We start from the raw sequence: 14,051 nt of genomic DNA on the forward strand, positions 1-14,051 counted from the left end.
CAGACAACACCATGTTGTGCAGGCGTGTTGATCTGCTTGAAGGAAGAAAGGGCTCTACAGAGGGACCTGGGCAGGCTGGATCAATGGGCCAAGGCCAACTGTCTGAGATTCCACGAGGCTAAGTGTCGGGTCCTGCACTTGGGTCACAACAATCCCATGCAACACTACAGGCTTGGGGCAGAGTGGCTGGAAAGCTGCCCGGTGGAAAAGGACCTGGGGGTGCTGGTCAACAGCTGGCTGAAGCCGGGAGTGTGCCCAGGTGGCCAAGAAGGCCAACAGCATCCTGGTTTGTATCAGAAATAACAGAGTCAGCAGGAGTAGGGAAGTGATGGCGCCCCTGTATCAGCACTGGTGAGGCTGCACCTCGAATGCTGTGTTCAGTTTTGGGCCCCTCAGTACAAGGAGGACATTGAGGTGCTGGAGTGTGTCCAGAGAAGGGAAACGAACCTGGTGAAGGGTCTGGAGAACAAGTCTGATAAGGAGCGTCTAAAGGAACTGGGGTTCACAGAATCACAGAATCACAGGTTGGAAAGGACCTCAGGGATCATCTAGTCCAACCTTTCTGGGAAGAGCACAGTCTAGATAAAAAGGGTTGTTTTGCCTAGAGAAAAGGAGGCTGTGGGGAGACCTTATTGCTCTCTACAAATGCCTGAAGGAGGTTGTTGCAAGGTGGGTGTTGGTCTCTTCTCCCAAGTAACAAACAATAGTTCAAGAGGAAATGGCCTCAAATTGCAACAGGGAATGGTTAGAATGGCTATTAGGAAAGATTTCTTCACTGAAAGGGTTGTCAAGCATTGGAACTGGCTGCCCAGAGAAGTGGTTGAGTCACCATCCCTAGGGGTATTTAAATACATGGTGCTTAGGGACATGGTTTAGTGGTGGACTTGGCAGTGCTAGGTCAACGGTTGGACTTGATGATCTTAAAGGTCTTTTCTAACCTAAATGATTCTATGATCTTAACTACAAAAAAAGTAAATGTCATCCTATGGATAGAGTTTCTGAACAGATAGGGGTTACTATCTGAGCAAGAGGGTGGAGAGCCAACTGGCTAATAAATTATTAGGTGCTAATAAAACAAGGTTGAAAGCAAGCCAGGTACATCCAATATATTTTGGACGGGGATTTGGAATTTTTTCCTTCTTTTATAAGGGAAAGAACAAACTAATTCACTGCTGAGGTGTTTTGACACAGAACAAATTCTTTGTTGAATGTCACATAAGGGCAATCTTATTGGATAAAAATTTCTTGTCATGCTGCAAAATCAGATACAGTATTTCTGCTTTTGCTGCCTAACACAAACCGAAACCAGTAAAGACATACTGAGACATACAGCAGCTGCAAGCACTAAAACTAGCAGTTCAGGGAACACTTTCAAAGCAGTGTCACTACTCAGAACAATAGTAACCAATTAATGAAGAAAAACAGCAGATAAAAATGTTTTTTTGATTCATCATGACTGGCAAGTATCAAAAAAAGGCCTCAGGTGATTTTTTTTTCATTTTTGCACAGCTTCAGCTTAATATACTTTTACAGTGACAAACATATATATGAATTTTATCCTTACAATTCAGATGAACTGCTAAAATATTTTAAATAGGTCAGGTGAAATTAAGAGAGTCAAGTTTTTATGAACTTACATAGTCCCCAGTCATAAGGGATGTCTGATTGTAGGGATTTTTTTTTTGGAAACTATCAATATAGCTTTTGAGTTAGAGCAGCTCCATGGATCACAATGAAAATTACCATGTATGCTTTATGAAGTACAAATATATTTAAAAATGTTTAGGCATAGTTCTACATGTAACTGTAACTGGGATGTGTAGGGGAAGCAATTATTTTTTGCGTGTGTATTGTCTTCCAAAGTTCTGAGAATTATAAAGTGATATAGAACAGCCAAGAGTGAAAAGGGTATTATTCCAAGCAAATTACCAACCACTGCAGTGGAAACATTATTTTAGTAATTTCCTTTTTAAATTTTATAAAGGTAAAGCTGAACGGGAGGCAGTAAATCCATCTCCCTTTCCCAAATTTAGGAGATTGGAATCTCAGACCATCTCTAAATTTTGCAGTAAGTCAAAAAAAACCCCCATATTTGAGTGACATTGAAGCCAAGTTAAATCTAAACTCAGGCTCAATATGTCTAAAAGAACAAACACACTTGTGACCATCTCTGATTTCACAGAACTAAAATCATGCTGTCGCGGTTTACAGCTGGCTAGCAAAGTAATGAAAATCAACTATTTATTAAGGGCAGAGGTTCATGAACCATGGCATTCAGAGATCCTCCAGCCAATTTTGGTAAAAAAGGCAAAGACTGATGTGAATGCTTGCATGGTGAAAACCACAGTGAAAAGAAGCAGGGAATTGGGAGGTTTTTGTTTTGTTAAGGTTTTTTTTTTTGTTTTTTTTCCCTGAAGAAAGCCATACCTCAACCACCTTATTCTGTTGGGCAAGGTGGTCAGAAGGAGTTGTGGCACTCATTCCCCAGACTGACATACCACCAAAATATAATGGGAAATAACAACAGTCAGGAGCATGGGGGGTGAAGAACCTGCTCTGTATTCCCTTCTAAAGCCTGGAAATGCCATGCTCCTGCAAGGAGCCACTTCTGCTGGAGCTCTGCAGAGCCAGGGCAGGAGGACACCTTCACCTCCTCACTGCTCCTCCTCCACATTTCTGCTGCACTCTCTCCTTTCCCAACCACTTCTCCAGGGTCACTTACTCCTTCTGATAAATAAATTCTCTTTGCACAAATTGACATTAATTGTGGCCAGATTAAGAGTCAGGACAGCTGGCCTGAGTCTGTGAGATTGCCTGCTTATCCAACATCTGGTTTTTCCACTGTCTGAACAGCTTTCACTATGTACATTGAACAGAAGCCCAGTTTATCCCCCTCTTCAGGAACGGCAGACACTAAACTGAGACATTCTCTATTCTTCTGTTCAGGGACAAGATTCACCTCCTGGGCACACAAGCAAGAGGCTCAGCTGAGGAGCCTTGTAATACTGAAATATCCCAGACCTGGGTAGATCTTCACTGCAAGTCAAGGAGGCTTTTTCCCCTGCTCATGTACAGCTTACAGCGCCTCCTGTTCCTCCACATCTTCAGCATCACAGCCTCACCTCTGCACTGTACAGAGAACAGTACCATACTGCACTTTTACCTCTCCTGCTGACACACTGCTTTTCCAGTCCACAGTGGACCTCCTTTCTGAATGCCAGGGATAGACGGCCACTTCCACCTTTTTCTGAAATTGCTGACTTTTGTAACGTAGACTACCATCAGATTAAGGATGAAATTGGTGTCTCAGTATTGACTTGAATGCTACGAAGAGAAAAGCTCCAGCTCAGCTGGCACTTAACCAACGCTGTTACCAGCAGTTTCAGTAGCAAGATTTTGAACGGTTAAACAGACCACCGAGACAAAAACGCAAAACTGATCATTAGTATCAATGACTAATTATACTAGTATTGTATGTCAAACTTCAAAGCATTTTAGAAACCTTAACTAGTAGCTCAATATTCATCACCTGTCCCTATGTGGTAAGCAGGCAACAGGCTGAGTCACACAGGCAAATTTCAAACTTTTTCACAGAGCAGAGTCAAAGACAGGACAGGGAACTTGCAGCTGCTTTTCCACATCTGCACTGGATGCGGATGAACCCTCAGCCTGGGTTGCCTTCACCACCCAGGCCAGATAGTGACGCAAGATGTGCATAAGATTTTTATTACAGGAAGAGACTGAGTGTTAGGGTTGAAGCTCTGGCAACTTTCTTAAACACTAGATCTGCTTTGGAAAAGGAGCTTTAAGTTGACCCAATTTCTCATCTTGTCATCAATGTAATAAAATATACAGAATAAGAAGCTATTTCCCTGGTTCTGTTTATTAAGAAAGAAAGAAAAAGTCAGAACACACACCAAACCACAATACAACTCATTATTTTCAGTAGAGTGCTTGCTATTTGGAGGCAACTGAAGGATTGAAGCAATCCAGAATTTTCCAGAATTAAAACAGAGAAACAAAACATCACTAGAAACACTTTTTGACCGGTAAACTCAGAGAAATCTGGTGAAAATTTCCAGCTTAGACTTCCCTATAAATATCTAAGAAATGAAAATCTTTTGAGTATTTTTCTTCTGATCTTTACAAAACTAACAATATTCACTTCATAAAATACTGAAATAGACGTATTTTGTCATTGAATTTGTTTGGCTGACACTGAGTATATTTATTAATATAAAACCACTAATAATTAGAAGCAGTATATTTTAAATGTCAGCCAAGTAAGATACGTGTATGAATGCTACAAACCTAAATATCAAGAAAATGTTCTTTGTAAGATCGGTACCATCAAAATGGAAAAAGCCAAGCTATTACAGTGATGCTAAGTGAAATCTCCCCCATCCATTCTGTTTTATGATCATAGAAGAAAATTAATTACTCATGAAAAGGCATATTTAAAGAGGAGAAGAGAAACAGCCATAAAGAGATGATATTCAAGCATTTACAAACCTAAACATTTTTTAAATATCTAAAATAATTCAAATATAAAAGGCTTTTGCACAAATGAACAAGTCTTTCTATCCCTGAACTAGGAAAACCAGACGTTTCCTTTTAAAACGTCTTTTTCCTTTAGGCAGTGGGAACAAAGAGGAAAAAACTATTTTCTGTTTTCATGCTGGTTCAGTTCCAGGCAAGGGTTTGCCAGGCCAGGATGTGACTGATCATGCTAATCACACTCTGTCTCACTGTGCTGAGATTACAAAGCATTATCACCACTAAGCTGGTATAATACATCAAATTCAGCCACACAAGACAGACATGATTAAACTACACTGAGAAGGGAGATGGCCCTTTCTCTCCAACATTGCCTGCCCACACTAGAATTTATTTACCATTTACTATGTCCCAGAATGAAACAGAATGGAGGGGACTCAGATGGCCAGGCAAAGCATGAGATTTCCTGTGCTGGTGAGGATGGTTAAATGTAACTACTGCCAAGGGAAATTAACACATTGTAGATTCTGGTATATGACATCAACATGGACCCTAGAATGAAAAATATTCAAGTAGCCATTTTATAGGCCTTGGAAGGACATGGGGAGCGCAGTTTGCGACTGTCACACTCTGAGAGGCTACAGCAGCTGTAGAAGCCCAGGGGGCCAGCCAAGTGCAACAACTCCTGACGCAGCATCATTCCAGAAAATGTCACTTGTACAGGGTGCCTTTTGGCAGATCGGGTACCCTCCAGCTGCTCCAGTATAGCGACAGGAGCAAGAAACAAAAATTCTGCTCCCGGTACTGATAAAGGCCAGGAGCTGACTGTCAAGCATGGATGGAAACAGGACTCCATTTCAGCAGCTCTGAACACTTGTTTCCAGGTGCTGAAGCACATTTTGGATCCCTGCAAGCACTGTGGTACAGGAATGGGTACCCTGCCTGTCCAGTTAAGGGAAATTCAAAATAAGATTCAGAGGAAGACCATGCTGACCAAACTGTAGTAGCTCCCTTCCCTGTTTCTCTGACACTACAGGCTTCCTGCCACCCTGCATAAAACACTCTTTCACCTCATACCTCTGCTCTCTTGTAAAACTCAAGGCTCAAAAGCAATCACTGTGAAAGAAATCCCAGTGAGTAAACGTGGGAAAGGGGTGGGACAATGGAAAGAGGCAGGTACTCCTCTAGTTTTAACATTTTTTATTTGCCTCATACTTATTCTTAATTTATCTAGACTACAAGCATTCAGTAGGTGAAACAGTATTTTTCCATCTCTGTATAGCACCACCCAGGGTTACAGCAGCACATATAAGTTTGAAAGAATTTTACCAGTACAAAAATAATAAACAAGCTGAAATAAAAGTTTATAATAAAAAAAATCAGCTTCCATTATGTGCCCAGCCAGCCTCAAGAGATGCACACATATCTCTCCTTGACGATTTTGAGGCTAAGATACTGCAAAGCATCTCAAAGCCAATCTAGGTTGAACTTCTTGAAGCCTTCCTCACACAATTGTTTCTGAAAGATTTGTCAAGTGCGAGTATGGAAACAACAGTAGTTGTTGCTTTGTGTTGTATGCAGTCTTTTTAATCATGGCATACAGAAGGGGAAACTTATCATCTATAGGCAAAAGTCCTATGCGAAGAGAATAGTTGTTCCAGTGCTCTGTGCTGGCCCCCTGTCAGATACCCAGATCCCCATACCAGGTTTTCTATTGCATTTTTTGAAAAATCCTGATGTTCTAAATGGCTGTGCTAATCCTGACACTTCTTTAAACAGCAGAGCTAAAGCCCAAAAGCCATATGCACAGTAACACCCACCCAGGACAGTCAGAGGAAAGAATCATTTAATTTAGGTATACGAAATGACAGCATGTCAGTTATATGAAGGTAACTTTGCACAATGTACAAGTTAAGCTCAGGCTTCTCCCACCCCTTCGTCCCCTCTTCTTCACTTTTTAAGACTAAGTCTTGCATATTATGTGGAAGAAAGAAAAATGCTAGTCACCAGTTACAGGGCAGGAACACATTGTAATGCCAATGCAGAGCAACATTTTGTCCTGGATTTTTCATCAGAGAGTATGTCTCAGTTGCAAGAGAAACACCAGTTCCTCCTTTTCCTGCTTTTCTGCTGTAAATTATATAGAGCCAAACCACAAAATGCACAACTGCACTGCCTCAGAACGAAAGAGGAGACAGAGATGTGGTTGTGCCTCAGAAGAAGTATGATCTCCCTCCAAATCTTCTGGTTCTCAGTCTGGTAGTGATTTATCAGCTTTTATAAACGTGATGCTAGAGGCATGACATATATGCCAGGATATGGATTGTTCACAATTTGTTTGCAGCAAATATTATTCTGAGCAAATGCAATTCTATCTGCTTTGTTTCATCACAGTTAATACTATGTATATCTGCTCTCTGGCTGACTGACTGGCACAAGCAGGTTTAAGTACTTCAGACTGTAAACTAAAAATTAGCTAATGACAAATAATCTGCTGTACCACCTAAGAATTCACTGTTTTATTAACATTCCAACAAATGCTATATAAAGATGAACATAGACGCTTAAGTTTCTGTACATGAAATTTATCACTTACCTATTGCAGATCACTGATGAATCTGGAAAAAAAAAAAACTTGGAAGAATACATGGAGCTGGCATGATATATTAATACTAAGTAATAGCAGGCCAGCTGCTACTTACTTTGAAGGTACCAGTTCAGAAATCACAATCAAATATGTGACTAAAAGGTGTTCAAATACATATATTTCACAGAATCACAGAATCTTAGGTTGAAAGGGACCTCAGGGATCATCTAGTCCAACCTTTGATTTTGGTAAACAGACTCCTAAGAGGGCATGGCCCGCATTTTATCCTAAAGCTCCAGGAATGGAAAGACAACACAGTATCTGGCTAACCACTTAACCAAAAAACAGAAATAAAAGAGCAATGAGATTTCACTAATTTGTAACAATAATACTTTCACTAAGTTCTTCCAAAAGCACAGGGAAGTCTTTTCGTCAATTTCGTTTAAATAAAACATTCAGAGTGAAGTGGAAAGGGACACTGAAGGGAAGCTGAAGCAGGTTATCTACCTGTAACTGTTCCTCTTTGAGGTGCCTTGATGATGTATACATCCATGCAAGTGATACCTATCTGCCAGACTCGCTGGCTGGCGAGTGTCTCAGCCTGGCAGCACTTAGAGCTGCACGTTCCTGCATGGACGCCGCGTGTGCTGCAGCACGTTCCTGCATAGACACCACATGCACTGCACATCACTGTAAAGGAGGCCAAAAGCTTCTAACCAAAGGATCTGAAATTTAACCAGGTCTGAGGAAGAGGGCAGAAAGGAGAGCTGTGAACACTCATGCAAGACCTTACCTCTCAGAGAAGGACAAGAAAGCGGCAATCTGTGTCACCTCCTTGTAACATCAAATATTTGTTTACTTATACAGTCTGCCACAAAAACTGCATGTAGAAAAGTCCTCAGAACCTCCAGTGAAAGAAGCTCTCCTAAAGACTGTCACTCTTTCCAGCTATGGTGGAAACACGGTGCTTACTCATGGCATGACGGGAACCCAAGCAGCAGCTCCAGACACCTTGGTCCTGGGTAATCTATGCAGAGTCATCACCAGCATTACTTGGCCTCTTGCAGGACAAGTCCAAATCAAAGGGGGAAAGGGACTTGTTTCCCTTGTTTGTTTATTTTTTTTTTCCTGAAAACAGCTTAGTTTTTGTTCCAAGATCCACAGTGGGTAAAAGCAAGGCAGCTGTAAGCCCCTCAAGCTGCTGATGGGCAAGGGCACAGCCACAAAGGCAGCCTCGGCTCTCTTCTGCTGGAACTGGCTCTGTGCCAGAGCTAGTAAGCTTTGAGGACCTGACCTGGCTGTGAATAACTGTGCTTCTGTGCTTTTCTGCCCTGCCCTCCTGGACCATGCAATCAGACTGGTAAGATTTGTTTGTACCTGTTCTTCAGGATACCCCAAGCACCCTCTGCAGAGTCAGCCTCTTATAACCCTCCAGCACCTGAGTAGTCAGCTGGGGCAAACATAGCCGCAGAGCAGCTGGTCATCCCCACTTTAGGCTATTTGCAAAATGGGACAAGTGCTGTGTAGGCTAAAGAGGACAAGTCATTTAGGGAAACAGCATTCCAAAATAAGAATTAAATGTAGTCTGCCATGGGAGGAGAAGAACATGAAGAGATTGCATCACTGGACTGAGGAGACAAGATTTTAATCTCACCATTTAATAAGAAACCAGTAACCTAGAGAACAGAAGTCTCCCAACTACACTGGGCCAAGATCTCTAATTAGTTCATGGAGCATTTTACTGAAAGTATAATTTTATATGTGTAGCAAAGCAAAAGGTACTGATTAATTGCAGCTCATTAAGTGTAAGTTGTTTTGTAATTAGGAAAAATTAATGCAGGCACGGCAATGTTGGTGCAGACAAGAACTCCACCTAGGCAAGTGTTGCATTTCCAATCACTGCCAGTCTGCTCAAGCAGCAGAGGAATAATTTGAAACTCAGTCCTGACCCATGATGACTGGCAGTCAGACCATGCATTCCAACTTTTCTGAACGAGGACTAGGAATAAATCTTATAAACAAAGATAATGAATGCCTTTGCTACAAATGACAGGGTTAGCCAATTAGTAGCTGAGCTATTAAAACTTCATTTTCCATGTATAAAAAACATTGCTATCCTATCTAGGGTATTTGTGAATGTATACATCACCTGTGTTCACATTACCATTTTTTAGAATTCTGCTAATACTTACACAGAAGAAAGATAAGTATGTAATAGTTATCTCTTATGTAAATTGTATGCTTCTTAGGGAATCGGAAACAAACACATATCCCAAGTAAGATATTACCAACAAGATTTTAACAGCATAATAATTTCAAAATTTGGTCTTTACCCATTTTGGGAGTGAAAGTTTGCAGTGGGTGAGAGACTTTAGAAACCATTGAACATACTAGGATGGAAAAGGGACTGAAAACAAAGGCAAAATAAAGCCCTAGCGCAGAAGCATGTTCTGCAACCAAGTTCTCTGAGGCATGCAAAATTGTCATCACTCACCTCAGTTAGAAGGCTGGCAAACTGCAGATATTCTCTACCTTTCTACTTTTAATCCTATCCATGAAACACAGGTAACCTCAGAGAAACCAAATAGATTTTTTCCAATCCTTTTTCTATTAATGGAGGCAGCGGCCATGGACACAGGTTTCCTAGAACAGCAACTTTCAGAGAAGACTCACATGACATTAAATCAGACTCATCCCCCACAGCTGGCTGCCAGGGATTTTTAAGTCTTTACAGTAGCACTATACAGTGATCGACCACAAAACCCAGTATAAGACAAGACAGTGATGCACCATTTTATTTGGTGGTAATTGTATAACAAATGGCTTTCTACAAAAACAGGCACCAAATTCTGGGAAAGTCTGGGTCTGGAATTTGCAGCTCAGTTATGACTTAACTAATAATAGTTAACACAAGTGTAAAAGCCACATGAGAAGCAGAGTTTCCTTCCCACAATGCTACTGGTGAAGTTGCCTACAAAAAGACAACTAAAAAAGTCTGAAAACTTCACAGAAGTAAATTCTTTTCTTTGTACTGAATGGACATGCTGTACTCCCACTCCTTCACAAAGGAAGTTAAGAGCTTCTTTATATTTCAAGCCTACTCTCTTTTTCTCAACAAAATACAAATGAAAGAATGAAAGGGCTGTGTGAATTATTAACAGATGACAACAGAGAGCTAGCCAGGTATTTCAAACACTTGTATCTCTTCTTCCTACATGAATTCCTCAATAGTGCATGCAAAGTCTTCTAGCTTCTTCCATCCTTTAAATCCATAATTAGAGCTGATTAAATAACTTGTTGAGAAGTAAAGAGTTTTCTACATTCCTTCCTCTCTCCTTTCCCTGGAACAGCATTTGACCTGACCGTCAGTGACAGGGAGACTTCACGCCTTGTTCTGAAGGGCAGTTAGTGAATCAGGCAAGAGCCTTTTCCACTCTTAATACCTTTTCAGTAGTGCATGCTCCTGTGGATCATCATATCATCCAATGGAAACAGAGATACTATTTACTTCTGAACTGGAATAGACAAATAATCAGGAAATCTGAAAACAGACTAAAGCTTTTGTCATGTTAAGATATTAACCATCACCTCACGTTGAAAGCAAATCCTGTTCATTATAAACATTTCAGCCAAACCATCCTCCCCCACCCCTTCAAAACCCCCAAACCCCACCAACAAAGAGGTGAACAAAAAGACACCACATTAACCCAGCACCACTGCTTGATAGCATGCTTGGTATTTACACATAGGTACAAACTTAATACTGCTTCAGACCATTCACATCATTTAACTCAAATAAATTCTGAATTTGTCAAATAATCTCTGCAAATCCAGCACAAGAAATAAAAATGAAATAATATAAGTAACTATCAGTACAACTGAAATATAATATATGGCAACTAACATAGGAAAACCTATTGAAATTAGAACTACAGTAGTAAGCTTTAAAAATAGTGAACTTGTTGACAACTTTGAAAAATAATCTAGATGATCCTAAATGAGAACATGCTTTCCTATTTACTTCAAAATTTCAATACATACATTCTAAACTTTCATCAGTTAAAAGGACCATCTGAAAAGGTACGGTAAAGCACAACATCTGACATAACACGAACTGGGGGAGTCAAGTTTCCCACAGTGGTGCAGATAGCTCCCAGTGATGCCACAGGGAATTATCTGCAAAAACATAAACCAGAATAACCTCTTCGGTTTGGATTTGACTCCACTTCACACATATGCTGTTCATTATGACTGCCATAAAAATGGACAAAAGCAGCACATACATTAGCAGCAGCTCCTGCTTAAAAACAATAAGCACAACACATTCCCCCCCTCAGCCAGCTCCCCGCTGAAAGTACTCCAGGCTAAGCCACAAAAACTTAACAGTGAGCTTTTGAATGACAGGACATCATGTGCTCCATAATCTACACAATCAGTCAAGTACTTACAAGGTTTCTTAAACAAATTGATCATGCCTACAATTTCAGACGAAGTCAGAGAAACTCCAGACTTGATCTTCTCTGAGGAAGAAACAAAAGCCATTAAATCACCAAAAAGAAGGGTTTGTTTGGCTTTTTTTGTGTGTGTTTTTAAGAGAACTCTGAAGGACATACTGTAACATGATAGCAAGCTTGTAGGAACAGCCTTACAAATCAAGCTGAGCACGTATTTCAGCACTCTATTCTTATTTAGCACTCTCCCTGTAGAAAACGCTAAAGGAGGTTTTAACTAGCAAGAGCCAAGGTGATTTCAGATTGATAGCTAAGACCTCCAGACTGATCTTTCGTGTGATATTCATTTGGTACATTAGTTTATACAACTGCTTTTTGCTCAGTCGTCCCCAGCTACAAAGCCAAAAATAGCTTACCTTTTCCACAAGGGCAATAAGGTATACCTGGAAAACTAGGCAATTCTGTACAAGTGCTATAAATAACAGCAGCAGTTTTTAAAAAGTTTACAAAATTATTATTTTATCATCCATGTTTTTAACTTTATAAGAACAGCTTAATGTCAGTAACTACCATGAAATCTGGAGGTTGCATTTTCCAAGAAAAATAGTGCCAGACACTAGTATTTTCTGAAGCATCCTATAGTACCATAAAATGTAGACAAGCATTAAGCAGTCTGTATTATCAACATAAAAGAAGCAACAATGATGCAAATCGCTCTTAGAAAGCTATAATATTTTTAATATAAAACCTAAAAAAAGACTTCATTATGCAGTTCTCAGTCAACACAGTTTGAGCCAAAGCCTACTACAGTACTCGTCTGTGCTCTGGATAAAACTTCATGAAGCTCCAGTAGCTCCTTTCGTAGAGGCGCCAGCCTTCCACAAACAGATCTTTGCAACCAGGACTTAAGGGAAAATCTACGTGGTAAAGGTAGGCTCCCAGATCTGTAGTTTGGCATGCAAATGGTGGCCTCACTTTCAAATCTCCTGGGAATCAAGTAGCTTAGCGCAGTAAAATACTCTACAAGAAATTCCTGGTTTAATGCTCTCATTTCAATTCTTTCATAGTGTTTGTTTAAAATTATGTCTTATTAGTTTTACCCGTAGACCAGCAACAAGGAGTTTCACATCCCAAATGTGTTTAGACTAAAAAGTGCTTCTCATAAAACTCAGGATCTAGAGAAAGATTGTGCTTTCTTGTTGTGAAACTAAAGAAGTTCATGGTTATCTTCTGGTTCAGAGGTCCTTAGCACTTGCATATCAATCACAGAAACTTTTGAAGTCAGTAAGATAAAAGCCTTTAACAGGGGAAAATTTTAATTAATCTATTGTACATACTACGTTCAATAATATCTGATTTATTAAATCTCCCTCTGTAAAGTCAATTAAATACACTTTTTCTTTTTTTTTAGAAATATTTAAGAATCCCAAGCTGCTTAGAGGCCACATTTTGCTAAGCACTGGCAATACCGACACACAGAATCATTTCCCCAGAGCACAGGCAAATGGGATCAAACTGAGGATGAGAGAAGATAAAATAAAAAAGTTGAGAGTAATATCTTCTTGTCCTCCTCTCCTCTGAGGTAACTCGCAGTGATTTTTTTTTGGTAGATATATCAAGACTTACTTGTAACAATGACTATAGCGACTTCTTTCTTTAGGGACACATTTTATTTCATTAATGAAACATTCTCAGGAGCCAAGAGAACGCCTTTCACCCAATTTCATTTTTAATTAAGAAGTGCTAAAAAAAAATAAGTTACTAGAAAGATGAAACTGTTCTGGTCTGTCAAAATACATGGCTTTTTGACCTGTCTAAAAGGGCTGCTTCCTCCCCTCCAGCAGCTGACAGACCAAGGTTCCCTGCAGCAAATAAATCACTTCACCCAGCCCCTTCAAGCCTTCTTCCCTCAGCACCACACTAGAGCTAGCAAGCCAGGATTAATTCAGACCATAAGAGTTTACAACAGGGCTCAGGACCATCAGAAAGGCTGCATGGCTACCCGAACACACACCTTGTGGATCACAGCTGTGGTCACTGCCCTGGGTGCATTCTGCAGTTATTCCGGTCCTTTGCAGTTGTATAATTTCAAACGCCATGACTGAGCTCCAACTTGGAGATCAACAGATGAACTTTACAGTATTGAAAAGCATAGGTGCCAAGAGGTAGTTCTTAGAGGTACTATGTAATCTAGCATCAAAGCTGGAGATGCGTGAATGACCATGAAACAATCTCCTAGCTGAGGATGATTGGCAGTGTTTAGTCATCACACAAGGTTATCAAAGGACTTTTTGTAACAGCAGCTGAGGAGCAGCATCACTCAGACAACAGGCATGAAGACAAGTGGTGGACAAGCCTACAATGAAGAGGTAGAAACCACTCTCCCTATAAGTTCCTAACATCAGCATTATCTCAGTCACACCCGAACTGCCTGCCACCAGTGCCACAGCCTTTCTCTGTTTAAGCAGGGATGAAAATTGAAACACAAACTTTTCTTACACATCAAAACATTAAAT

General features: G+C 40.3%; 1 protein-coding gene across 4 annotated transcripts in view; it reads right to left on the reverse strand.

Moving 5' to 3' along the window:
* The window catches only part of CRACD (capping protein inhibiting regulator of actin dynamics), a 147,588-nt gene that overhangs the window by 54,145 nt on the left and 79,392 nt on the right, over positions 1–14,051 (reverse strand). For 3 of the 4 annotated variants that reach the window (XM_075091423.1, XM_075091424.1, XM_075091425.1), the window contains exon 3: positions 11,533–11,604. The exons of the other annotated variant lie outside the window; for it this stretch is intronic. In XM_075091423.1, coding sequence (XP_074947524.1) covers positions 11,533–11,557 — 25 coding nt within the window. In that variant the 5' untranslated portion in view covers positions 11,558–11,604. The remainder of the gene's footprint in view (positions 1–11,532; positions 11,605–14,051) is intronic. 4 annotated transcript variants of the gene reach the window in all.

The sequence above is a fragment of the Phalacrocorax aristotelis genome, chromosome 4 (genome assembly GCF_949628215.1).
Source record: "Phalacrocorax aristotelis chromosome 4, bGulAri2.1, whole genome shotgun sequence".
Taxonomy (NCBI): Eukaryota; Metazoa; Chordata; class Aves; order Suliformes; family Phalacrocoracidae; genus Phalacrocorax; species Phalacrocorax aristotelis.